The sequence below is a fragment of the Hylobates moloch genome, unplaced genomic scaffold (genome assembly GCF_009828535.3).
Source record: "Hylobates moloch isolate HMO894 unplaced genomic scaffold, HMol_V3 SCAFFOLD_15, whole genome shotgun sequence".
Taxonomy (NCBI): Eukaryota; Metazoa; Chordata; class Mammalia; order Primates; family Hylobatidae; genus Hylobates; species Hylobates moloch.
The window spans coordinates 46,136,590-46,164,395 of record NW_026652290.1 but is presented as its reverse complement, the minus strand read 5'-3'; the positions used below and the strand labels follow the sequence as shown (position 1 = coordinate 46,164,395).

The following is a 27,806-nucleotide window of genomic DNA, read 5'->3' as shown; positions in this document are numbered from 1 at the left end:
TGTGTTTGTGTGTTTTAATGATTGGAGCCTTGCTTTGGGTTTCTCTTCTGTGTTCAACGATTGAAAAAGAAAGCTACTGTCCCCCACCCATCCCACCCAAACCTGTGCCCCCAAGACCCTCGTTTTCACCCAGCTGAACGAACAGGGCCGGGGCCCCCATTTGCTCCCAGTTGTCGGTAACATTCTATGGTAGGGCCCTCTCTGCCGCCCAGGGAAACCAGCAAAGGCAGGGCCAAATCCTTGGTGACAATGACTTAATTTTTTCCCCAGCTACAAAGTCTTCCCTGTCCCACATTCCCCACCACTTCTTGCCAGTAGAATGGCGCCTTATGGCTGAAGGTGACCTCCCTCCTCACTTAGAGCATGTTTGCTTTTGAGAAGATGAATGAACAGGAGGATGGGTGTTAAGCCAAAGGAATTCATCCTCAATAGCAGTCCCCTAGACCAGATTTGTTCTGTGGTGGTATCGTGTTTGGCTTACTGTTGGCTCCTTCTTTAAAAATTGGGATAATTCATGCAAACTCTGGCTCTCCCCCATCAGTTGAGAAACTAGAAAATCAGCCACATGACACCCACACTGCTGCATGGCATTACCTGCTGCTGGTCAGCAGCTGCCAAGGTCAGAGAATAGACAAGTCCTTCCCACTGCTCCTGTTTTCTCATGCCTGCCCATCTCCTTATTTTTACTTGCCCAGCCCCTGTAGGTATGGAGTTTGCTGCTTTGGTGGGTGTTTTTTTTTTTTTGTTTGTTTGTTTTTTAATATCTTAACTTGTCTTCCCAAGGGACAGTCGAGTCCTCGTAGCTCTACTCCTCAGTGGCTGTGTGACTTTGAAGTAGCTAGCTACCTGGCCTCTCGGTGAGCACCATTTTCCTCATCCTTAAAACTGAGGCAATTGGCTGGACACGGTGGCTCACACCTGTAATCCCAGCACTCTGGTAGGCCAAGGCAGGCGGATCACTTGAGGTCAGGAGTTTGAGACCAGCCTGGCCCACATGGTGAAACCCTGTCACAACTAAAAATACAAAAATTAGCCAGGCGTGGTAGTGGGTGCCTGTAATCCCAGCTACTCAGGAGGCTGAGGCAGGAGAATCACTTGAACCTGGGAGGTGGAGGTTGCAGTGAGCCGAGATCAAACCCTGCATTCCAGCCTGGACGACAGAGTGAGATTCTGTCTCAAAAAAAAAAAAAAAAAAAAAAAATCAAGGCAATAAAACCTTCCTCCCATTGTGATTAAATGGGATAGTGTGTTTAAAAGCACCTAGCAAAGTGCCTGACTCAAGGTGGGGTTCACTGAAAGTTATTGAAATCTGAATCCTTAAGGCTGACTTTTATTCCATGATCAGGCTGTGGCCCACCCACCTGACACGAAAGGATCTCAAAGGTATTTCGGGGATTCCACTCTGTTTCTGTAGAAGGAGCATTCATGTTCACAGATGCAGCTGGGCTGTGGGCAAACCTGTGAAGCAAGAAAAAAAGGAAACTTTCCCCATCTTTTCTTTTCCTCTCTAATCAGGCTCTACCAAATGTAAATCTTGCATTTAGTCATTCAGATGGACTTGTAAGTTTCCATAGTATGTTAGAACTGGAAGGAGCCTTAGAGATGGAGTAATCTGGTTCCCTTATTTTCCACATGAGGAGACTGCAGCCCTGGAACAATCGTCACACTAAAATGTAAATAAGGAAGAAAATAATTATGATTTCGAAAAGAAAACAACAGGCTGGGTGTGGTGGCTTATGCCTATAATCCCAGCACTTTAGGAGGCTGAGGAAAGAAGATTGCTTGAGGCCAGGAGTTTCAGACCAGCTTGGGTAACATAGTGAGGCCCTGTTTCTACAAAAAATAAAAAAGTAGCCACGCCTGGTAGTGTGTGCCTGTAGTCCCAACAACTTGGAAGGCTGAGGCAGGAGGATTGCTTGAGCCCAGGACTTCAAGGCTGCAGTGAGCTAGGATTGTGCCACTGCACTCCAGCCTGACCCACGTAGCAAGAGTCTTCCCTCAAAAAATAAAAACAATTTTTAAATTAAAAAGATAGAAAAGAAAAATGACAGCCGTGCATCCTCACTCTGGGGAAGGGGCCCAGGGAAACTTCCTAGGCCAACTTGTTGAAAATGGGGGAAGGGGTCTAGTGAAGACAAGTCAAAGGAGTCACTGCCCCACATGAGAAAGGAAAGAGGAGCTGGGGTTAGACTGGGATGTAGAAAAGGGAAGAGAAAAGTCTTCAGGAAGCAAGAGAGGCCCAGGAAAATGACAGTCAGCCAGGACCTAAAGGAGCCACAAGCAAAGAGAAATTTATTTTACTTTTTTTTTTCTTTTTGAGATGGGGGATCTCACTGTTGCTCAGGCTGGAGTGCAGTGGCACGATCATGGCTTACTTCAGCCTCCCAAGTAGCTGGGACTACAGGCACACACCACACCCAGCTAATTTTTTGTATTGTTAGTAGAGACGGGGTTTTGGCATGTTGCCCAGGCTGCTCTCGAACTCCTGGGGTCAAGCGATCCACCCACCTCAGCCTCCCAAAGTGTTGGGATTACAGGCTGAGCCACCTTTCCTGGTCTGGGCAAAGAATTTGAACAGACATTTCTCCAGAGAAAATATACACGTGGCCAATAGGCACATGAAAAAATGCTCAACAGCCATGCATGGTGGTTCACACCTGTAACCCTAGCACTTTGGGAGGCAGAGGCGGGTGGATCACGAGGTCAGGAGTTTGAGACCAGCCTGGCCAACATGATGAAAACCTGTCCCTACTAAAAATACAAACATAGCTGGGTGTGGTGGCGTGAGCCTGTAGTCCTAGCCACTCAGGAGGCTGAGGCAGGAGAATCACTTGAACCCGGGAGGTGGAGGTTACAGTGAGCTGAGAGCATGCCATTGCACTCCAGCCTGGGCAAAAAGAGTGAACCTCTATCTCAAACTAAATAAATAAATAAAAATAAAAATTAGCTGGGCATGGTGGCACATGCCTGTAATCCCGGCCACTTGGGAGGCTGAAGCAGGAGAATCACTTGAACCTGGGAGGCAGAGGTTGCGGTGAGCCAAGATCGTGCCATTACACTCCAGCCTGAGTGACAGTGCGAGACTCCTTCTCAAAAAAAAAGAAAGTCAAACATAGAGTTACCCTATGACCCAGCGATTCTACTCCTAGGAATCTACCCAACAGAACTGAAAACATGTCTACACAAACATTTGTACATAAATGTCCATAGCAGCACTACTCACAATAGCCAAAATATTGCAACAACCCAAATGTTCATCAGCTGATGATGGATAAGCAGAATGTGCTATTTCTTTTTTTTTTTTTTTTTTTTTTTTTTTTTGAGACGGAGTCTCGCTCTATCGCCCAGGCTGGAGTGCAATGGCGCAATCTCGGCTCACTGCAAGCTCCGCCTCCCGGGTTCACGCCATTCTCCCGCCTCAGCCTCTCCGAGTAGCTGGGACTACAGGCGCCCGCCACCACGCCCGGCTAATTTTTTGTATTTTTAGTAGAGACAGGGTTTCACTGTGGTCTCGATCTCCTGACCTCGTGATCCGCCCGCCTCAGCCTCCCAAAGTGCTGGGATTACAAGCGTGAGCCACCGCGCCCGGCCCAGAATGTGCTATTTCTATACAATACATTATTCAACCACAAAAAGCAATGAAGTACTGCTGCGTACCACAACATGAATGAATCTCAAAAACATATTAAGGCCAGGGACAGTGGCTCACGCCTGTAATCCCAACACTTTGGGAGGCTGAGATGAGCAGATCACTTGAGGTCAGGAGTTCAAGACCAGCCTGGCCAACATGGTGAAATCCTGTCTCTATTTTTTATTTTTTGAGATGGAGTCTTGCTCTGTTGCCCAGGCTGGAGTGCAGTGGCACCATCTTGGCTCACTGCAACCTCCACCTCCTGGGTTCAAGCAATTCTCCTGCCTCAGTCTCCTCAGTAGCTGGGATTATAGGTGCGCGCCACCACACCCAGCTAATTTTTGTATTTTTAGTAGAGACGGGGTTTCACCATGTTGGCCAGGCTGGTCTCGAACTCCTGACCTCAGGTGATCCACCCGCCTCAGCCTTCCAAAGTGCTGGGATCACAGGCGTGAGCCACCAAGCCCAGCCCCGTCTCTATTAAAATACCAAAATTAGCCAGGTGTGGTGGTGCGCGCCTGTAGTCCCAACTACTTGGGAAGCTGAGGCAGGAGAATTACTTGAACCTGGGAGGTGAAGGTTGCAGTGAGCCGGGATCCTGCCACTGCACTCAAGTCTGGACGACAGAGTGAGACTGTCTCAAAAAATATATATACATATATTAAATTAAGGCCTGCTGCAATTGCTCACACCTGTAATCCCAGCACTTTGGGAGGCTGAGGCAGTAGAATTGCTTGAGGCCAAGAGTTTGAGACCAACCTGGGCAACATAGAGAGATCCCTGTCTCTACAAAAAAAAAAAAAATTTAATTAGTTGGGCATAGTGGTGCACACCTGTAGCCCCAGCTACTCAGGAAGCTGAGGTGGAAGGATTGCAAGCCCCAGAGTTTGAGGCTGTGGTGAGCTATGATCTCGCCACTGCACTCCAGCCTGGGGCAAAGAGGGAGACCCTGTCTCAAAAAACAAAAACAAGTTTTTAGAAACCATATTAAATGAAAGAAGCCAGTCACAAAAGACCACATATTATGTGATTCCACATATATGAAATGTCCAAGGTAAGCAAGTCTATAGAAACAGAAAGTAGTGCTTGCCTCGGGTAGGAGGTTGAGGAGGAGAGAGAGGGAATAACTACAAATGGGAACAAGTTTTCTTATTGGGGTGATGAAGATGTTCTAAAATTACACTATGGGGATTGGTGGACAACACTGAATATATGTTAAAAACCACTGAACAGCATATTTATTTATTTATTTAGAAACAGGGTCTCACTCTTGCCCAGGCTGGAGTACACTGGCACAATCCCAACTCACTACATCCTCAAACTCCTAGACTCAAGTGATCCTCCTGCTTCAGCCTCCCAAGTAGCTGAGACAACAGGCATACACCACCATGCCTGGCTAATTTTTTTTTTTTTGGTAGAAACAGGGTATTGCTATGTTGCCCTGGCTGGTCTCAAACTCCTGGCCTTAAGTGATCCTCCCACCTTGGCCTCCCAAAGTGCTGGGATTATAGGCATGAGCCACTGTACCCAGCCCAAACAGTACATTTTAAATGAAAGAATTCTTAGGCCGGGCGCAGTGGCTCACACCTGTAATCCCAGCACTTTGGGAGGCCAAGGCGGGTGGATCACGGGGTCAGGAGATCGAGACTATCCTGGCCAACATGGTGGAACCCCGTCTCTACTAAAAATACAAACAAATTAGCTGGGTGTGGTGGCACGTGCCTGTAATCCCAGCTACTCGGGAGGCTGAGGCAGGAGAATCACTTGAACCAGGGAGTCAGAGGTTGCAGTGAGCTGAGATCATGCCACTGCACTCCAGCCTGGCGACAGAGTGAGATTACATCTCAAATAAATAAATAAATAAATAAATAAAAGAATTTTATAGTTTATAGCTTTTATCTCTCTAAAGTTGTTTTTAGACAATTTTTTTTTAAACAGGGTCTGCCTGTGTTGCCCAGGCTGGAATGCAGTGACACAGTCTCAGCTCACTGTAGCCTCAATCTCTCCTGGGCTCAAACCATCCTCCCGCCTCAGCCTCCCGAGTAGCCAAGACTACAGGCATGCACCACCACACCCAGCTAATTTTTGTATTTTTGGTAGAGATGGGGTTTCACTGTGTTACGCAGGCTGGTCTTGAACTCCTGGCTTCAAGCAGTCTTCCCGCCTCCGCCTCTCAGAGTGCTAGATTACAGGTGTGAGCCACTATGCCCAGCCTGTTTTTAGACAATTTTTAATAGAGGATTATCCTCAGGAAGCTAAAGGACTGGGGGCACCCTGGCAGTTACAGACCCCTGGGATGGCATTAGTTACCAAGATGGGCTCAGAGCAAGGGCCTTTAGCTTCGTTTCAGTCCATGTGCTGTCTCTCTCCAAAGATGACCTTCTGAATTCACTACTCCCCAGCCCCAGGCCTGCACAGGTTACCCAGACTTCTGTCTGGGTCCTGCATTTCTGTATCTAAAGACCTGTCACTTCATTTAATTACGTCTCAAATATTTGTATGTGCTCTGTGAGCACTTTTAGGGACTCAGAGAAAGACAAGGCATAGATAAGACCCTTGAGAAGTTAAAGTCTCACAGGAGAAGTAAAACTACAGATATGGTGGTGCACACCTGTGAGGCAGAGGCAGGAGGATTGCTTGAGCCCAGGAGTTCCAGGCTATAGTGCGGTATGATCATGCCTGTGAGCAGCCACTGCGCTCCAGCCTGGGCAACGTAACAAGAACTACATCTCTGAAAAAGAAAAAGCAGAATGCAGTCAGTGCCACAAGGGGGCACTGTGGGAAATCACTTCCGACAGGAGAGCCTGTGAGGCTTTATAGCTGTAATGCAAAGGGTGGCTAAGGATTTCCTTAGAGGCAGGAGGTGGGGGATTTCAAAGGGACAGAAAAAGAAGCATGAAGGCGGGAAGACAGAGGTGTATCTTGGGTACTGTTAAGAGCTCCATTAAGCTAACTGCAGGGCAAATGTAAAGAATGAAACAATGTGATAAGAGACTGAGAGTCTGTAATCTCTCCATTAAAAAAAAATGCCATTGTGAAGAGTTTTTCCTTTATTTAGGAGACAACAGGAAGCCATAGCATGTTTCTTGTCTGGGGAGTTTTATTTGTTTTCCACATCTTCATAGCATGTATTTGATTAGACAGAAGAACACTTAGATTAAGCAAAAATTTAGTGTATATGTGACAAGCATTTGTAAAGTTCCACTTTAGCATACATTAACTCATTGAATCCCCATCCAGCCCTGTGAAATATATTGATGTCCCCCATTTCACCAATGAAGAAATCAAGGCCCCAAGAAGGTATTTGACTTGTCTGGCCTCATCTGCCGCAAAGCCAGGCCTTCTGTTTTCACCCCCTATGCACAGGGGCGTCCTCACAGAGCTGAGCTTCAGGAAGGTGATTCTCACAGTGCTGGGTGTGGAGTCCTAACTAAGGAAAAGGACTCAGGCTGGCAGGACCAAAGGAAGGCAAAAAGAGAAAGCAGATAAGCCATGAGTCTGCCACTGCACCCGGCCTATCTGGTGTGTTTCTAAACAGGCTTGTTCCCTTCCAGGTCTTCACTTTAGGAGGCAATGGTCTTTTTTAAGCAACAGGCAGTTTCATGAGGTGGTTAAAAGTATAGACTCTTCTGCGAGACCAGCTGGGTTCAAATCCCAGCTTCACCCCTTACTACCTGTGTGATCTTAGGCCTGTTTTTAGCTACTCTGGGCCTAACAGGGATAGTTTTACCTATGCCATAGGGTTGCCTGGCACCTAGAACTATGCCAGGAAATAGCAAGTATAAGGTTTTATCCAACAGCGCTGTGTTTCCTAAAACCATTTCTAATCCCACTCTGTGTTTGGAGGCAATTTTATGACTCACAAAGGAAAACTGCCCTATTCTTGGTCATATCTATCCTTTCTTATCCCAAATGATCTTACCCAACCTGATGGCCCTTCCACCCAGTAAACTTGGTTCTGAATGACTGCTGTTTCCCAAACTCCAGGCCTCATGCAGAGATAACAGGTTGCTAGCACTGGGTATATTTAATAACATGAGTAGGTTGGGTGGCTGTTCCCAGAATGCTGTCAGCTGGCCTCAAGTGATCCACCTGCCTTGGCTCCCAAAGTGCTGGGATTATAGGTGTGAGCCACCATACCCAGCCACCACCAACTTTTTAATAAGCCAGTAAGGCTGGGCACAGTGGCTCATTCCTGTAATTTTTGAACTTTGAGAGGCTGAGGCAGGAGGATTGCTTGAGCCCAGAAATTTGAGACCAGCCTGGGCAACATAGTGAGACCCTGCCTCTAAAAAACAGTTTTAAAATATAAGCCAACAGACGTGGATACAGTGCCCTCCATGCACTGGTGACTGTGCCTATTGTGAAGAGGGTCACCAAGCATAAGCTCTTCTTGGAGGCAGACACAGGCAACTGAGGGCAGGTTTAGGGAAAGCCTCAAGTGCGAATTCCTGCCAGAGCCCAACACAGGATGGGCAATCTTTGAGCTGATGGTGTTATCCTCAGTTCTCCATGCATTGTGCCTGGCACCCCACAGTTGCCTCTCATAATGGACATCTGCATTCTTCAGACAGATGACAAGTTGCCCACCCTTCCAACAGCAGCACAGTCTAGTGGCATTGTTTCTGGCCTTAGCCAGTGCTGCAGCACTGGGGCAATAAATATTTTGCTGCATTTCACCCTGATTATTAAATGAGTGGGATTCTTTTTGAGATGGGATCTGGCGCTGTTGTCCAGGCTGGAGTGCAGCGGTGCAATCATAGCTCACTGTAACCTCAAGCTCCTGGGCTCCAGGGATCTTCCCACCTCAGCCTCCATAGCCTGTAGCTGAGACTACAGGCACATGCCACCATGCCAGGCTAATTTGTTGGTTTGTTTTTGCTTGTTGGTTTGTTTGTAGAAATAGGGTCTTGCTTTGCTGCCCAGGCTGGTCTTGAACTCCTGGCTTCAGGTGATCCTCCCACCTTGGCCTCCCAAAGCACTGGGATTACAGGCCTGAGCCACCATGCCTGGCCTGAATGGGTATTTTTAAAAATGAAAATTGGTGATATTAGTGAAAAAGCAAAGGTTTTATAATTTACTACAGTTGGAAGTCAATAAGCAGGCCCAAAGTAACAAACCTTTGCCACACTAGTTGGGGTTCAGTGGACTTAAGCCAATCCCTAATGTATTCGGTTGGAGAGTAAAATGAGAGTATGAACAAATGATTTGGAAATGTCATTGAAGAAAATATCTAAAAGGCAAGATGTAATTAGATATTATATATATATATATATATATTTTTTTTTTTGTCTCAGGACAAAAGAAACTTAAGGGATCCCTTCTCCTTAATAGAGTTTAAGTTCTTTTTTTTTTTTTTTTTTGACAGTCTGGCTCTGGTGCCCAGGCTGGAGTGCAGTGGCACAATCTCAGCTCACTGCAATCTCTGCCTCCTGGGTTCAAGCGATTCTCCTGCCTCAGCCTCCTGAGTAGCTGGGATTACAGGCATGGGCCACCATACCCAGCTGATTTTTGTATTTTTAGTAGAGATGAGGTTTCACCATGTTGGCCAGGCTGGTCTCAAACTCCTGACTTTCAAGCGATCCGCCTGCCTTGGCCTCCCAAAGTGCTGGGATTACAGGCATGGGCCACCATGCCCGGCTGTGTTTAAGTTCTTATTCAACTAATACATGTCACTTTTTGTACATGTTCAGGAATGTGATGTAGTGAGAACTGCCTTAATTTCTTTGACCAACTCAAATGATTATATAATTATTGGCATTGGTTGAGTTTATTATGTGCCAGGCATTTATCCTATTTTATTCTTCAGCACCATGTGAGGTCAGTGTTGGGAAAGGCAGTCTGCATGGTCCAGAGCATGCCTGTGTGTTCTTGCTGGGTGTGCCAGGAATGCAAGGCCCTGGCCACACTTTCCTAGGCCCTTTCCCAGAGCTGTATGTGTAGTGGGCAACCTTGAGGGATAAGGTAATGTCTTCCATCAGGACAAAGAGAAGAATGGCCATGAAATAGGTAGTTTCCCTGAAATCAGAATTCCTTGTCTGCAATGCAAACCGTTCCATGCATAGCATCCACCTGGGCCTCCCCATGTTGCCCCTGTGAGTCTTGAGAGAGCAAGGAGAATGGACACAAACAGGATGCTAGTGCTGATTGTTGTGCCATGAGTCATAAATTATTCTGTCTCTGACCCAGGAGTCTTATGTCTTCTGCCAGCATCCATGAAATAGCAACAGTAACTATCTTTTAAGTAGGGTAAAATTCCAGACTTTTGACAGTTTGGATGGAAAGGATTTAATGTTGTCATAACTATGGGGCAGCAAGCCTTGCAGCCACAGCCAAAAGGCAACATGATTGTGGGTGCTGAGTCACTGAGTCCCTAAAACTGAGACAAATGGCATCAGCAATGAGGATATAGAGCTTCCAGTGGACCGAAAGCACTGGAACGTGCAAAATCTTGTTTATTGGAACAGAGCTGCTCTCTCCCTTTGTGCGACTGATTCTTTGGACACCTCCCCAACCTCAGCTATGTTAAGGAAAAAGCTGAGTATGTTGGAGAACTTCACGGAAGGGGCTTTGTTACAGGAACCCGAGTCACCATCCTCCCCTGTGGCAGGAAGCGGTGCTAGGCGCAGCTGGAGTGGTTTTAGAGCAGCCTGAAATAAAAGACACTCAGTCCCTCAGGGCCAGAATCAGAGGAGGCTGTGGCCAGAAAAATGCCAGCTACTGGATGAGCCTGAGGACAAAGCCTAGGCAGGCAAACACAGCCAGAAACTAAAGGGCATCACAAACAGGAAATCTGACGCCGGCAACATAAAGGGGTCACCACCTCAGTAGAAGCAGAGACCAGAGCCCTTAAAGAGTGAATGGATGGACACACAGATCCTCCACCCCCTCCTCATCCACATGGAGGGATCTCCACTCCCTCTACAACTCAGGGCCCCAAATTCTACATGGTTTCTGTGGAAGCAAGTCCTCATGCATCTAGTTTTAGTCCCTGGAGAGCTGGTCTCTTGGCCCCTGGATAAGGTGAAAATCCAGTAGGCACTAGAAGAGACTGCCCTTCCCTTGTTCCCCGCTATTTGTCCTTCCCATTCCCACTAGTTCCTTTGTCTTTTCTCCATTCTACATGCTCTGTCTCAACGCGGGACTAAAATATGTATTGTTATTAGTTACAGAGTTATTGATTGAGTAAAGTTTTGGTTTCTAAACTTGCTCTCAAAATGCAGTTGCATTGAACATTTGATTTGCCTTTATTATTATTATTATTATTATTATTATTATTATTATTAAGACAAAGTCTCACTCTAACCCCGGCTGGAGTGCAGTGATGCGATCATAGCTCATTGCAACCTCCAACTTCAACTCCTGGGCTCAGGTGAGCCTCCTGCCTCAGCCTCCCAAGTGGCTAGGACTACAGGCACTCGCCACCATGTCCAGTTAATTTTTTTAATTTTTATTTTTGTAGAGATGTGGGGGAGAGGGGGTCTGGCTATGTTGCCCAGGCTGGTCTCGAACTCCTGGGCTCAAACTATCCTCTGGCCTCAGCCTCCCAAAGTGATGGGATTGCAGGTGCAAGCCACCCTTCTGACTTGTCTTCCTTCAGAAAACACTGAATTGCTTGGTGCTGTCTGGGTCTCCAGTACTTTATCTATAAATGGGGATAATGTTGAAAAGACTAAATTAGTTAATACACATGAAACACCTACAATGGTGACTGCTGTTGTTGCCCTTCATTGAGGTGTGATCTGTGATGTAGTCTCCCCATCCTAGAACATCCCCAGCCCACGTCATAAACAGTTGGGCAACATCCCATGGGAAAGCCAAGGAGATAGGAAGCAATACCAATGCAGGAAAGAAAGCAAACAGCAGGGTGCCTACCATCCAGGGACCTCATGAAACTCTGGGGACCGTTCCCAATTGCGTCTCTCTCTCATCTCCCTCAACCAGGGGCAACCACTTTCTTAACTTTTATGTTAGTCATTCTCATGCTTTATGGTTTTGCTATCTATGTATGAAATCTGAACAACAGACCAGCCTGGCCAACATGGGGAAACTCCAGCTCTACCAAAAAAACACAAAAATTAGCTGGGCATGGTGGCACACACCTGTAATCTCAGCTACTTGGGAGGCTGAGGCACAAGAATCACTTGAACCCAGAGTCAGAGGTTGCAGTGAGCCAAGATGGCACCACTACAGCCTGGGTGACAGAGTAAGACTGTCTCAAAAAAAGTCTGAACAATATATTCCTCAGTTTTGAAAAAGTTAGTAGCAAGCACAAACTCAGCAAAAAAAAGGGCTATATGGCCCCATTAGATGGAGGCCTAGGAGAGGAGATGACAAGAGTTCTGCACTGGAAGCTGGCCTCAGCCTCCCTGAGAGCCTATGGGGGTCACTCCGGCTGTGAGAAGGCGAAGCCACAAAGCAGTTCCCGGAAGCACAAAGGTCAAGGCAGTCTGGCATTGGCAGCATTGCAGTATAGACCAGGACAGTCTTTTGGGAAGGGGCACAAGGAAGATAATTGCTTCTGTTTGAGACCAAGTTTGGCTCTTGTCACTCAGACTGGAGTGCAGTGGTGTGATCTTGGCTCACTGAAACCTCTGCCTCCCAGGTTCATATGATTCTCTTGCCTCAGCCTCCTGAGTAGCTGAAATTACAGGCACCCAGCACCACACCCGACTAATTTTCATATTTTTAGTAGAGACAGGGTTTCGCCATGTTGGCCAGGCTGATGTTGAACTCCTGACCTCAGGTGATCCGCCCACCTCGGCCTCCCAAAGTGCTGGGGATTACAGGTGTGAGCCACCATGCCCGGCTAGATATTTGTTTTTAAACCTGGCATGGCCCAAATTGTCTTTATTCTACTCTCACACGTGTTTGATACTTTGGCTGAGTATAAAAGTCTGGACTGGATACCGTTTTTTTTCAAAATTGTAAAGGCATTTCTCTGTCATCTTTTTTTTTTTTTTTTTTTTTTTTTTTTTTTTTTTTTTTTTTTTTTTTGAGATGGAGTTTAGCTCTTGTTGCCCAGGCTGGAGTACATAGTATGATCTCGGCTCACTGCAACCTCTGCCTCCCGGGTTCAAGCAAGTCTCCTGCCTCAGCCTCCCAAGTAGCTGGGATTACAGGCATGCATCCCCACACCCAGCTAATTTTGAATTTTTAGTAGAGACAGGATTTCACCATGTTGGCCAGCCTGGTCTCAAATTCCTGGCCTCAGGTGATCCACCCGCCTTGGCCTCCGAAAGTGCTGGGATTACAAACATTTTGCTTTCATCTTATTCTAGTGCTGTATTTAAAAATCTGGGTTGGCAGGGCACTGTGGCTCACACCTGTAATCCCACCACTTTGGGAGGCCAAGGCCAGCGAATTACTTGAGCTCAGGAGTTCAAGACCAGCCTGGCCAAGATGGTGAAACCCTATCTCTACTAAAAATACAAAAATTAGCTCAGCATGGTGGTGCGCACCTGTAATCCCAGCAGGTTGCAGTGAGCCAAGATCATGCCACTGCACTCCAGCCTAGGCTGGACCTGTTGGAGACCCTGTCTCAAACAAACAAACAAAAAATTTAAAAAAAAAGAGAGAGAGAGAAAGAAATCTGACACCATTTGTCCTGATCCTGTGTATGCGATCTGTGTTTTTTGTCTCCAGAAACTTGTGGAATCCTGTTTGACCTGAGTGCTCTAACATTTCATAATGAAGTGACTAAGTGTGAGTTTACTCTCATCCATGGGCTGGGCACTTAGTTTCAATCTGGAAATGTCTTCCCTTTATAGGATGCTTGCTTTATTATTTCTTTGACAAGATTTCTTCCTCTCCATTTCCCATGTTCCTTCTGGGGCCACTAATCATCGAATGTTAGACCTACTGGGTTGGTCCTTGGCAATTTTCTTGACTCTTTCCAGCTCTTTTTTTTTTTTTTTTTTTTTTTTTTTTTTGAGACGGAGTCTCGCTCTGTCGCCCAGGCTGGAGTGCAGTGGCGCAATCTCGGCTCACTGCAAGCTCCGCCTCCCGGGTTCACGCCATTCTCCTGCCTCAGCCTCTCCGAGTAGCTGGGACTACAGGCGCCCACCACCACGCCCGGCTAATTTTTTGTATTTTTAGTAGAGACGGGGTTTCACCGTGGTCTCGATCTCCTGACCTGGTGATCCGCCCGCCTCGGCCTCCCAAAGTGCTGGGATTACAAGCGTGAGCCACCGCGCCTGGCCGACTCTTTCCAGCTCTTTACATTTTTACTCTTAATTTTGGGAGACTTCCTCAATTTTAACTTTCAGTTTCTATATGGAGTTTTATCTGTATTATCAAGTTTTTAATTTCCAAGAACTCCTTCCAGACTCTCATTGTATCAGGTCCAAATACATCTTTCACAGTTATAAAACATTCAAATAAATATTTGTTGGGACTGAGCATGGTGGCCCACACCTGTAATCCTAGCACTTTGAGAGGCTGAGGCAGGAGGATTGCTTGAGCCTAGGAGTTTGAGACCAGCCTGGGCAATATGGCAAAACCCTGTCACTACCAAAAATACAAAAATTAGCTGCATGGTGGTAAGCATCTTTAATCACAGCTACCTGGGAGGCTGAGGTGGGAGGATGGCTTGAGCCCGGGAAGTGGCAGTTACAGTGAGCTGAGGTCACACCACTGTACTCCAGCATAGGTGATTCAGACTCTTTTTCAAATAAATAAATAAATATTTGTTGAACGGCATGAACAAGTGATTGGGACAGATGGTAGACAGAATCTACTTATATCTTTCAAATCCCTATTTAATCAAGAGCACCTATGTTTTATCCTCCCAACAGTACAAGTGCTACATTGAGAAGAGAAAGCAAATAATACGCATTGATATGCTATTCAGATTTTTTTTTCCTTTTTGTGGAGAACGGGGTCTTGCTATGTTGCCCAGGCAGGTCTCAAACTCCTGAGTTCAAGCTATTTTCCCACCTCTGCCTCCTTAAGTGTTGGGATTACAGTGTGAGCCACCGTGCCCAGTGCTATTCTTTTTTTTTTTTTTTTTTCCGAGACAGTCTTGCTCTTTTGCCCAGACTGGGGTGCAGTGGCACAATCTCAGCTCACTGCAACCTCCGCCTCCTGGGTTCAAGTGATTCTTCTGCTTCAGCCTCCCCAGTAGCTGGGATTACAGGCGCCCACCACTACACCCAGCTAATTTTTGTATTTTTAGTAGAGATGGGGTTTCACCATATTGGCCAGGCTGGTCTTGAGCTCCTGAGCTCAGGCAATCCGCCCGCCTCGGCCTCCCATAGTGCTGGGATTACAGGCATGAGCCACTGCACCCGGCCCAGATTTATTAAGCAATAGTGGTGCATTTCATGCACAGGTAGCAGCTAGTCTAGTAATAATTCTCCTCCACAAGTCATTGGGAAAAAGGCAGCAATTTTCTACTTTTCCTTTATGTTCGGAAGCATCAGCAATATACAACTCAATGTCCACACAGGTCTTTGTTACACAGCATGAGTCACAAAATGTTTGCCACCAGAGCAGGATAAGTTTTTGAGCTTGTAATAGCAAGAAACTGGTTTGAAGAAAATCTTGCCGTTATAAAATAAAGTGATTTTTTTGAAATGTGTTGTTGAGAGACATGATTTGTCATGTAGTTATTTATTGTATCAGTTATTTTGCCTGGTTACCCTGATCTCCCACCTCTAACCTCAAAACTAAATATTTTATTTGAGATCTGTTTATTTGCTTATCTGATTCTTGGCCATATATCTAATTTCTACATCCTCTTGGTCAGGATTTCGTGTGCATCTTAACCTTGCTTCCTGTAAGTTATCCCCAACTGCCAAACATCTTATACAAAAAGAAGGTACAGTCTCTATCCCACCGCAAACTCTCCTATTTCTCATAGCTGAATCGTCCTGTCACTCACTCATTTCATAACACTTAGCACTTGCACACCAGGAATTAAGCTAGGTCTAATTTTGGTCTTTGCCCTTAAGGATCCCAGTGTGATGCTGTAAGGACCCAGTGAACACTGTTGAGCCCAGGAGCGAGGTGACTAATCCGTGACCCAGGTGCTCTAAATATACAGTAAAGGGCCATTTAATTTTCGCACCAACCTTAAAAGAGAAGGACTTTTATCACCATGTTTGCCAGATGAGGAAGCTGAGGCTCAAGGAGGTTCGGAACTTTGCCGGACCGAGTTGGCAGGAGGCGAGACGAGGCTCTAAGCCCGGCTCCCAGAGCTCTTTCTCCCCCATCAAGCTGCGTCCACGCGGTTAGGAAGCATCGCTTGGGACTTGGGGATGGGCAGCGGCAAAGGAGAGCTTTTTCCCGTCCGATCGGGGGAAGAGCGCCCAGGGGAAAGGGGTTGTGTGTCCCGGCACGCGGCACTACGCTCCCCGTCCCCCGCCTCGTCTTTCTTCTGCTCGGCCCGTGGGGCTTCCGCCGCCCTGGGCTTGCAGCTGGGACTCATTTCCAGATGGGTCGAAGGCAGGTCTTCCTTCTAGGGACCGGTAGCTCAGAGGAAGGACCGGCGGCAACCGCTGCCCCGTCCGAAACTGCGTCTCCTTTTTCATTCTGAAATGAAATTCGTAGTTGGTTACAACGGGGCTCGCCAGCACGATTTACAAACAAGACGAGCGCTCGCTGCAATCACATGAAGAGAAAAGCAAAGGACTAATTCATAATGCAGTCACTAGAGCCTCAATATGCCCAGGGGAGCACCCGCCGAGCGACAGCGGGAACAGAGCATCGCGGACTCTGCAGGGAGTGTGGCCCCCCCGCAGGCGCGTGCACAGGCTCGCACTCTGGAGGGCCGCGCATCTCAGCTGTGCGCGCGGTCTTTGCCGCCCCAAACTCCCGCAGCGAACAACGCATCCCGGGGGCGGCCCCGCGGCTGCTCTTGGAGGCGGCGGAAAAGGCGCGTCCGCGGCTTGGGGGACACAGGCGGGGTCGGGGGCGAAGGGAGGCGGCTCCTGGGGCCCAGAAAGCTGGCGAGGAGGAGGAACCTCCCCCGACCTCCACTCCCCCTCTCCGAACCGTGAAGACACTGCCCCGGCACAAAGTGTCTCTACCCGTTCTAGGCACACCTGTTTCTGTAGAAAACGTGTTTTGTGCTCACGAGGGAGGGCTTTGGGCACACAGCCCATTCATACGCTGGACACTGCATGTTTATTTGTGTGAAAAGAATACCTCCTTATTACTAGACACCTGCAATCAATCCCTCCACCCTCAGAAGATCACTGTAAATATTTAGGGATCCACCCTTTGAAACTTTTCCGAGGCATGTGATGCACAGACACACACACGTAATGGGAGTAAGCCATAGCATGTTCTTTTTTTTTTTCTTTTTTTGAGAAGTTTTATTCTGTTGCCCAGGCTGGAGTGCAGTGGTGTGATCTCAGCTCACTGCAACCTCCACCTCCCGGATTCAAGCGATTCTCCTGCCTCAGCCTCCTGAGTAGCTGGGATCACAGGCATGCACCACCACGCCCAGCTAATTTTTTTTTTTTTTTTTTTTGTATTTTTAGTAGAGACGGGGGTTTCACTATGTTGGCCAGGCTGGTCTCGAACTCCTGACCTCAGGTGATCTGCCTGCCTTGGCCTCCCAGAGTGTTGGGATTACAGGCGTGAGCCATCGCGCCCGTCCAGCAACCACTTTTAAAACAAATCCTTAACCATGAACACACATTTTTAAGCACATGGTTTTACAGATGCTGGTGAAAATGGGGAGAAAAGGGAACTCTGATATGCTGTTGGGTAAACTAGCACAGCTGCTATGGAGAATAACATGGAGGTTCCTCAGAAAACTACAAGTAGAACTACTCACATGATCTAGCAATCCCATTACTTAAAATCTATCCAAAGGAAAGGAAATCATTATATCAAAGAGACATCTGCACCCTCATGTTTATAGCTGCACTATTCAGAATAGCCAATATAGAATTGACCTATGTGTCCAACAATAGATGAATTAATAAGGAAAACGTGGTATATGTACACAATGGAATGCTATTCGGCCATAAAAAAAGTGAAATCCTGTCATTCTCAGCAACTTGGATGGAATTGGAGGATATTAAGTGAAATAAGCCAGGCACAGAAAGATAAACACCACATGTTCTCAGTCACATGTGGAACCTAGAAAAAGATGATCTAATAGAAGTAAAAGGTAGAACAGAGGATGCTAGAGGCTGGGAAGGGGAGGGGAAGGTGGCGATAGGGAGGGATTTGTTAAAGGATTCGAGATTATAGCCAGACAGGAGGACTAAGTACTAGGGTTTCACACCACTGTAGGGTGACTACAGTTAACAATAATAGACCAGGCGTGGTGGCTCATGCCTGTAATCCCAGCACTTTGGGAGGCCAAGGCAGGCAGATTGCTTGAGCTCAGGAGCTTGAGAACATGGTGAAACCCCCACTCTACTAAAATACAAAAAATTTGCCGGGCTTGGTGGTGTGCACCTGTAATCCCAGCTATTTGGGAGGCTGAGGCAGGAGAATTGTTTGACCCAGGAGGTGGAGGTTGCAGTGAGCTGAGATGGCGCCATTGCACTCCAGCCTGGGTGACAGAGCAAGACTCAGTCACACACACACACAAAATAACAATAGTAATAATATATAGTTTCAAATAGCTAGAGGGAGGATTGAACCTTCCCAACACAAAGAAATGATAAATGTTTGAGATGATGGATATGCTAATTACCCTAATCTGAAATTATACATCGTATGTATGAAACATGACTGTGCACCCTACGAATATGTACAATTATTATTTGTTAATTAAAATAATACAACTTTAAAACACATGGTCTTAAACATTATTGTTTTTGCACACTCTGAAGCATATATTTTGCATCCTGACATCATGTCATAAGTGAAAAGATAACAGACACTTTTGTTATTACTGCTCCAAATGCATGAATGCTCAATAACCTGTGATCTATTTTTCGTAATTCACGTTTATAAAAAGTAACTTTGGAACTTCAGTCATTGTCAGCTAGCAGACAGTTTTTCCTGCTCCACGATTAAATAAGTCAGTATTTTTGGAAGTATTGTACAAGTTGTTTGGGAGCTCCCTACACATTGCCACTGGATAAGAAGACCTGAAACCCAGCCGTGTGTGATGGCTCACACATATAATCCCAGCACTTTGGGAGGCCGAGGTGGGCAGATCCCCTGAGGTCAGGAGTTGGAGACCAGCATGGCCAACATGGTGAAACCCCGTCTCTACTAAAAATACAAAAATTAACGCCATGGTGGCGTACACCTGTGGTCCCAGCTACTCAGTAGGCTGAGGCAGGAGAATCACCGGAACCTGGGGCGGGGAGGCTGCAGTGAGCCGAGATGGCGCCACTGCACTCCAGCCTGGGTGACAGAGCAAAACTCTTTCTCAAAAACAAACAAACAAATAAAAACCCTGAAACTTGTCTTTCAGCAGAGGGATTTTAGTGAGTTAGTATCAAGGGGTCATCACTTCCTTTTCTCCTTGGATAACTGACACAAGACAGGAAGACTAAGGGCTCTTTCTGATATCTGAAGATCCCTTTCAGGAAACCCATTCTGTTGGTGTTTCTTAAGGTGTGATAAAGCTTGTCCAGCCTCCACACTGTATAAAGTTCTCCTTTATACACCCTTGTATCAGCAGAGCTGCCCTGTAGGTAGGATTCTTACTCCCACGTGGCCAGTGAGTAGCAAGCAAGGCCCCAAGTAAGGTCTTTGGGTGCTGTCTGTTCTTTCATGAGAGTCACTTTGATAAGAGAAAGGGGTTGGGGAAAGACGCCTGAGTCTGGGCATGGGCTGGGAGGGAAGCACATTTAGGGTGCTGAAACTACATCTTATTTCCTGTGCCATTTTGCTCAGGGCCAGCCCGAAGTGAGAATGGCTTTTCTCGGTCAATTCCTAGTTTTGCCACCATCATCCTTACACCCGAATCCTAGTAAGTCTATTCTCCACTGAACTCAGCTGAGTGCAGCTGACAGTAGGTACGGCGGTGCCCCATTTGCCACCCCAGGGAGGCTGAGCAGCGGCGAGTGTGTGGCCACGGCCCCTGCACTCTCCCAGCAAACCCACGGGGTCCTCGGTGCGGACAGAGACCCGGTGTGCAGAGGCCGCAGCCCCTGCACGCTGGGCCACGGGGGTTTCGGCGGGGAGGAGCTTGTACTGGGGGTGGGCGGGGAGGAGCCCAGACGGCGGGAGCGGCTGCGGCGCGCCGGCGCCCTCGGAGCCGCGTGCTGGGGGTCGTAGGGACCCACCGCGCTCAGCCAGACGTTCAGGAGCTCGGACAAACATGGTCTATAACCCAGGAAAGGGGAGCAGGGCCACTCCCGCGGGCGGCCCCAGCGATGAACCGGACGCCGCCACCCTGCCGGGAAAAAGGCAGTGGCGGTCAGGCCGCGCTGTCTCTTTAAGACCGTGTTCCTACTAACACTGCCGGTGAGTAACCTGGCCCTGGGTCCCGGGAGACATCCCGAGGTGGGATGGGCCCTTGGCTTCCTACGGATAGATGGGTGAGAGTACAAATCTCTGGGCGTGGACTTTGGGGAAGTTATGAATGGGGGGAGGGGCGGGTTCCGATTTGAGCCAAAGCCCCCAGGTACCTTGTACATTTTAACAGGACTCCTGGAGAGGGCGGGGAGACGAAGCAAGGCCAAGTTCCAAAGGGATGAGAGTCCCAGCTGGCTTCAGCATCCACACGGCATAGTCCTTCAGGAATCTTGGTAAGCGCGGAAGCTTGTGAATTAGGGTGAATGGCAGAAGCTCGGGCTTCACGGGTGGGTGGGGAGGCAGTGGAACTGACCACTGCCGGCTGTCAGGTAGGCCTTGGGCACCCGGTTCTGCAGACAGTTTTCTGAACTAAGAAGTGAAGCTAGCCTGCCCACCACACACGAGGTATCCACTAGCCCCTTAGGAGCAGAGAGGGCACCGTAGCAAGCAGCTGGTGGCACTGTGCCTCCCTTGCGCTCCCTGGGCAGAGAGGGAGAGGCTGAGTGATGAGGCTCACTTCATTTTGGGTGAGCAGAATGAAGACTGTGAAGTCACAGAGGAAGTGGAATGCTACAACTGGCTGCCGGGGCAGAGGAAAGGTGTCCCCCAGGCAGGCTCAGGGCTTTCTGGCTATGAAAGGGAGCCTCTGGGATCAGCAGGGCATATCTGGTGCTCATGGTTGACTGATGAGTCGGGTGAGGCCACCCTACCACAAGGGTCCCCCTCCCCATCCTACACAGGAATGAAAACAGTCCCATGTCCACTTTCTGGAAGCCTAAATACCACCCACACCATGTGGAAGGAAAGCAGGACAGAGACTGAGTGGCACATCCTGTCGCCGTCTTTTCTCTCGAACCTCCTCCCAGGCCGACCACCCTTGCTGTGTCCAAGCCAAGCTCTGTGGGCTTTCTGTTCCTCCTGAGTAGTTGATTTTCAGAATTTGGGGTACCAGGGCTCTAGGGAATGTGAGCTAGAGAGCAGATGAGTCTGGAAGATGACCACTGACTCCTACTCTCGTACTTCTCCAGATGCAGAGGCCTCCATGGCTGTGATAAGCCTGCTGTTCTTGGCAGTGATGTATGTTGTTCACCACCCTCTGATGGTCAGTGATCGGATGGACCTGGACACATTAGCCAGGAGTCGGCAGCTGGAGAAGCGAATGAGCGAGGAGATGCGCCTGCTAGAGATGGAGTTTGAAGAGAGAAAGCGAGCGGCTGAGCAGAGGCAGAAGGCAGAGAACTTATGGACAGGAGACTCATCCAGCGACCAGTTAGTGCTGGGGAAGAAAGACATGGGGTGGCCGTTCCAGGCCGATGGCCAGGAGGGGCCTCTGGGCTGGATGCTGGGAAACCTGTGGAACACTGGCCTCTTTTGCCTATTTCTCGTCTTTGAGCTCCTGCGACAGAACATGCAGCATGAGCCGGCCTTTGATTCCAGCAGTGAGGAGGAGGAGGAGGAAGTCCGTGTTGTCCCTGTCACCTCTTACAACTGGCTTACTGACTTCCCCTCCCAGGAGGCCCTGGACTCCTTTTACAAACACTATGTCCAAAATGCCATCCGTGACCTGCCTTGCACCTGTGAGTTTGTGGAGAGTTTTGTGGATGATCTCATTGAGGCCTGTCGGGTGCTCAGCCGCCAAGAGGCTCACCCACAATTGGAAGACTGCCTGGGCATTGGGGCTGCCTTTGAGAAATGGGGAACCCTCCATGAGACCCAGAAATTTGATATCCTGGTTCCCATTGTCCCCCCACAGGGCACCATGTTTGTCCTGGAGATGAGGGACCTGGCCCTGGGCCGCCGCTGTGGCTGTGTGCTGGTGGAGTCAGAATGTGTGTGCAAGCGTGAGAAACGCCTAGGGGACGTGCTGTGCCTGGTGCACCACCACAGGGACTCCTCGGCAGTCTTGGGGAAGTGTAGTAGCTCCATCAAGGCAGCTCTCTGCACCGGCTTCCACCTAGACGTGTGCAAGACTGTGCAGTGGTTCCGGAACATGATGGGCAATGCCTGGGCCCTTGTGGCCCACAAGTATGACTTTAAACTCAGTCTCCCACCGTCTACCACCTCCTGCAAGCTCAGGCTGGACTATCGCTCAGGCCGTTTTCTCTCAATCCATTTGGTCCTGGGGGTGCAACGAGAAGACACCTTGGTCTACCTGGTGAGTCAGGCTCCTGACCAGGAGCAGCTCACCGGTGTGGACTGGCCTGAGTCCTTTGTGGCCTGTGAGCACTTGTTCCTGAAGCTGGTGGGGCGCTTTGCCCCCGAGAACACCTGTCACCTCAAGTGCCTCCAGATCATTTTAAGTCTCCGGCAGCATCACAGCTTACCCCACGGAGCATCCCGCCCCATCCTCACTTCTTACCACTTTAAAACAGCTCTCATGCACCTCTTGCTACGGCTGCCCTTCACGGACTGGGCCCACAACATGCTCTCTCAGCGGCTCCAGGACATTCTCTGGTTCTTGGGCCGTAGCCTCCAGCAAAGGTCCCTCCATCATTTCCTCATTGGTAACACTTTTCTGCCCCTGACCATCCCGATCCCTAAGACATTTAGGAATGCTGAGCCTGTCAATCTCTTCCAACACCTGGTGCTCAACCCCAAGGCACATTCACAGGCAGTGGAAGAGTTCCAAAACCTTCTGACCCAGGTGAAAACTCTGCCTCGTGCCCCACTGGCTGCAGCACCTTGATGTAAAGACCATTTAAAAAAAAAACAGAGGAAAGTATTTCTAATTCCTTGGGCTACAAAAGTGTTTGTTTTTCAGATATATCAGTGGTATATGTGACCTTCACCTTGCCAGTGGGGGCTATGATGAGACACCTTAAGGAATGTGTGAGGTGGTCATGAGGATGGGCCTAATGACCCTGCAGGGCCTAGTCAAGGATGGGTCATCTGAGGTTTTCTTCTGCTAACTTTCATCATGACCCAAAGAAGGTCCAGGGAAACGGATGTTATGGGAGGATCTTGCTGCTCAGGAGGTGAGATCCAGAGGGGTACTGTGAAGTTGTGTTTTTGTATCAACACTGGAAGTGAGAGAACCAGAGAATACCTTTATTCCAGCTTATTCCTTTTTGTGATTGACTTCCAGTATGTTCCTTGTGAATTGGTTTCCTTGTTGAACTGTTAGCTTAATTCTCATCTGAGCTGGTGGCACTTCATTTTATCCCAAATGCTGTGATGGGCAACTTCTCATATTTTAGGATCTAATTTTTCAAACCTTCACTATTTTGAAAACATAACCAAGGCCGGGCACGGTGGCTCACGCCTATTAATCCCGGCACTTTGGGAGGCCGAGGTGGGTGTATCACCTGAGTTCAGGAGTTCAAGACCACCCCGGGCAACATGGTGAAACCCCGTCTCTGCTAAAATACAAAAAATTAGCCGGGCATGGTGGCGCGTACCTGTGGTCCCAGCTACTTGGGAGGCTGAGGCATGAGAATCACTTAAGCCCCAGTGGTGGAGGTTGCAGTGAGCCGAGATCGCACCACTACACTTCAGCCTGGGCTACAGAGTGAGAATCTGTCTCAAAAAAAAATATATGTGTGTATATATATATTATATATATATAAGTATATATATATTATATGTATATAACCAAGATGTTTACATTCCATTTTCTTAATTTAGCCCTATTTTCATATGACAATAGAGTTTTTATGCATCTGAAAAAACTACTTAATTTATTCGCATTGATTCACAAATATTAAGTCAATAGTAACCTGTCTCATAGTTGAGATAATGTATTTACTATAATAATGAAATGGCTAACATCTGATGACCTTTTTAGTGACTGGAGGCAACATTATAAAGGCCTTCACAAGGACAATCTTTTTGGGGGCTCTGAGATGAACAATTACTTTGTTTCTTGTGGGGAGCCACTTGTTAAGTGTAAAGAAGGTTTAGCTGCCATGTTTAGCTGTGCTTTTTCTGTCTGGTCATGCCTCCTTTGTATTTTTATTTTTTTTCAAAAATGACAAAGGGATTACTTGAATCGTGTTTGTGGTTTTGAAAGAGGGGTCATCACAATCCAGGCTCATTGCCAGGTTTGTATAGGAAAGGATTGGGAAGCAGTCCAACTCTAAAATTGTGATTCTAGAGATATAATTGGTGTATTTTTCCCTTTTTTCAAAACCATGGGATGCTGAGGAGGAGTGCTAAGAAATGCAACTATAGCTATGGGTGTGGTTGTTTTGGAAACGCCAATGCTGTTCTATCTGCACTGCCAAGAAGATCTGCTGGGGAGGGTAACCTGTCCCCACTGAACTTGACCTCAGCAGGGATCAGATGCTGGCCATTACGGGCTTCAGTCATAGAATACACACCCTCTCCTCCAGCAAAAATAAATTTAAAATGTCCCAAAGCCAGGTGCAGTGGCTCACACCTGTAATCCCAGCACTCTGGGGAGGCTGAGGTGGGCAGATCACACGAGCCCAGGAGTTCAAGACCAGCCTGGGCAACATGTCGCGATCCCGTCTCTACAAAAAATTAGCTGGGCATGGTGGTGTACACCTGTGGTCCCTGCTACTCTGGAGGTTGAGGCGGAAAGACTGCTTGAGCCCAGGAGGTCAAGGCTGTAGTGAGCTATGATAGTGTCACTGTGCTCCAGCAACCTAGGCAAAAAAGTGAGACTATGTCTCAAAAATAAATAGATAAATAAATAAAATAAAAAAAAATAAGTTTCCCAGAAGCTGATGCCAGTCAATAGTTGGGGCTCCTAGTGCACAATAGCTACTGTGTTCCTATGTTGTCTGCATCTGTCAGGTACTGCTTTCAATGCAAGATGCAATCATGGTTGGTTCCCTGCTGGTGGGATTTTGGTGTTTTAGGAACATCCATATACTTTTTGTTTAGAAAATTATTTGCTGATGTTTTAAGTTAAAGTCAATAAAGGAGGCTATTTTCTGTATACATTGGAATCTATGCAGTAACACACTCAGCAGATCAGCATTCTCACATGCCTGTTCCCAAGAAGTTCATGTTACCCTGATAGCTCCATTCGGTACATCCTGGTATTTCTCAGTGTACTTGGAACTAGTCTGCCTTGTGGTTTCCCAGTGGCATGGCCAGTAGCCAGAAAAGAATAAGCAAGATCTAGGTGATTAATTTTCATGGTGCCCAAACCAAAATATCAGCCAAATTAGAAGATCTTAGTGGTTGCAAACAACGTGCATAAACTCTAAAAGTCTTCTCAGGTAGAAAGAAGGTGGTATGATTTCTAGGAGTGCATGGTTGTTTCTAGTCTAATAGATAAAAAAGAAAATAAAGGCCGGGCGTGGTGGCTTATGCCTGTAATCCCAGCACTTTGGGAGGCCGAGGTGAGCGGATCACTTGAGGTCAAGAGTTTGAAATCACCTGGCCAACATGGAGGACCTGCGTCTCTACTAAAAATTTAAAGAAATTTGCCGGGTGTGGTGGCGCACGCCTGTAATCCCAGCTACTCAGGAGGCTGAGGCAGGAGAATCGCTTGAACCTGGGAGGCAGAGGTTGCAGTGAGCCGAGATTGCGCCACTGCACTCCAGCCTGGGTGACACAGCGAGACTCTGTCGCAAAAAAAAAAAAAAAAAAGAAAACATAAAGTTATAAGAGTGAGCAGATGATTACAAAGGGAGCAGTCAGCAAAACTTGGGTGGAGCAGAGGGTGCAAGAAAGAGTATTAAAAAAAAAGAAAAAAACACACAAAAAAACAAGTAGTAATGGAAAGAACAGACCTGTAGTGCTCTGGGAATACTTTTACAATTAAAGAGGAAAGCTCTCCAGATAGGAAGCTAAGCTTTATTCTAAAACAAAACCTGGCTAGCCCCCAGGATACAACAGCAGTTATAGTAATGGGAATGCTTAATGTTCACTGAGCTTTGCCAGTGTTCAGGACACTGTTCTGATGGCTTTACATCTGGTAACTCATTTAATCTTCATACTATAACCCCATGAAGTGGGCCCTTCATCCCCTCCATTTTACATATGAGGAAACTGAGGCGCAGAAAGGGTACACAACTTCCTCAAGGTCACGTAGCTAGTGGCAGAGCCTGGAAGAAACTATCTGCCATTGCAACTTTTCAGCTTGGTCTTGGAAATAAAACAAGATGTAGGGGTTAAAGGGCTTTGAGAAGCAAAAAGCACTATATTTTAAAAGATGGTATGTTACTGTTTAGAAATTCTAGAAGACAGAAATTGTTGATTCTTAGCCCAGTCTTAAGGAGGTCAGGAATTTCATATCACATGCAAAAATTAAAGGCATTTGCGCCGGGCGCAGTGGCTCACGCCTGTAATCCCAACACTTTGGGAGGCTGAGGTGGGCGGATCACCTGAGGTTGGAAGTTCGAGACTAGCCTGACCAACATGGAGAAACCTTGTCTCTACTAAAAATACAAAATTAGCTGGGCATGATGGTGCATGCCTGTAATCCCAGCTATTCGGGAGGCTGAGGCAGGAGAATCACTTGAACCCAGGAGATAGAGGCTGTGGTGAGCCGAGATGGCGCCATTACACTCCAGCCTGGGCAACAAGAGTAAAACTCCGTCTCAAAAAAAAAAAAAAAAGGCATTTGCTTAGAGGCCAAAATGAACACAAAGCCATTTCAACTACGTGCCTACTGAGTCCCAGTGACTTGATGGTTTCTATCACGGACTACATCATTATATAAGCCAGCTGCAGGCTGGAAAGTCAGGGCAAATTTGAAGCCAAAAGATTGCTTGTTCAGGTAGCCAATGGATAACACTATTGTTTTTCACCTAAACTAAGGCAGTTTCCCATTTATTTGGGGGAAGTAGAATCTCCATGAAGAGTAAAATGGGGTGGGGAAGGGAGACGAAACCAGCTCTGCTTTTCTGGCAGCCTAGGATTAGTGGAGGAACTTTAACTACTTTACTTTTGCACAAACAGAGGTATTGAGCTTTGTACACCACTGATATCAGTGATAAATCATTCACTGTTCTGTATTTATTTATTATTATTATTTTTTTGAGATGGAGTCTTGCTCTGTCGCCCAGGCTGGAGTGCAGTAGCACCATCTCGGCTCACTGTAAGCTCCGCCTCCTGGGTTCATGCCATTCTCCTGCCTCAGCCTCCCGAGTAGCTGGGACTACAAGTGCCCGCCACCACGCCAGGCAATTTTTTTTTTTTTTTGTATTTTTAGTAGAGACAGGGTTTCACTGTGTTAGCCAGGATGGTCTTGATCTCCTGACCTTGTGATCTGCCCGCCTCGGCCTCCCAAAGTGCTGGGATTACAGGCTTGAGCCACCATGCCCGGCCAAATCATTCACTGTTTTGGCACCCTTCACAGCCCTAAAAACAAAACAAAGATGGCATTCAGAGCAGGAGGTGAAAGACCCACCTGCATAAGGCAGCTCTGGCCCAGAGAGACACTGGGCATAGAGCTGGCTTTGCCTTCCTGCACGTGAAGCTGGAAGCAGCTCAGGTGGCTCCATTATTCCCACAGAACAGCCTCAAGGCTCACCTAGTGGGTCACTTAGTAGCTTTCCTCCCCCAGGGCTTCCAAGCTGTCCTTCAGAGGCTCCTGATTCAGTGTATCACCTCCTAACCCTTGCTGCTCTTATGTACACATGAAATCCAGAGGATCACACTTGTCCCAATGTCCTCCCTCAGATGCATTCAGCAGAGAGAACAAGTGAGGGAGATGACAGGGACCCTAGTATATACTGAGCAAGTCCAGTGCAGGGGATACTGCCTTCCCCATTTTATAGATGGGGAAGAAAATGGGGCCCAGAGAGGTTAACGTGCC

At 47.6% G+C, this 27,806-nt stretch overlaps 1 protein-coding gene and 1 long non-coding RNA gene across 4 annotated transcripts; one reads left to right on the top strand and one right to left on the bottom strand.

Annotated features, from left to right (window-relative positions):
• Positions 1 to 1,310: 1,310 nt before the first annotated feature.
• LOC131381292 (uncharacterized) lies at positions 1,311 to 20,575 on the bottom strand. 2 transcript variants are annotated; one of them, XR_009209930.1, is made up of 3 exons: positions 20,185 to 20,575; positions 15,706 to 16,165; positions 1,311 to 1,458 (listed from the first exon to the last, which is right to left on the bottom strand). It is a non-coding gene; the product is annotated as an uncharacterized LOC131381292 (long non-coding RNA). The 2 variants fall into 2 exon arrangements; XR_009209929.1 differs by lacking the exon at positions 1,311 to 1,458 and adding an exon at positions 11,140 to 11,276.
• Positions 19,773 to 23,612, top strand: ITPRIPL1 (ITPRIP like 1). Of its 2 annotated transcripts, XM_032177890.2 has the most exons (3): positions 19,773 to 20,020; positions 20,202 to 20,304; positions 21,100 to 23,612. In XM_032177890.2, exon 3 carries the CDS (start codon positions 21,114 to 21,116, stop codon positions 22,755 to 22,757), a length of 1,644 nt encoding a protein of 547 aa, XP_032033781.1. In that variant the 5' UTR covers positions 19,773 to 20,020; positions 20,202 to 20,304; positions 21,100 to 21,113; the 3' UTR covers positions 22,758 to 23,612. The 2 variants fall into 2 exon arrangements, with proteins under 2 accessions (XP_032033781.1, XP_032033780.2); XM_032177889.2 differs by lacking the exons at positions 19,773 to 20,020; positions 20,202 to 20,304 and adding an exon at positions 20,665 to 20,766.
• The last annotated feature ends 4,194 nt before the right edge of the window (positions 23,613 to 27,806 follow it).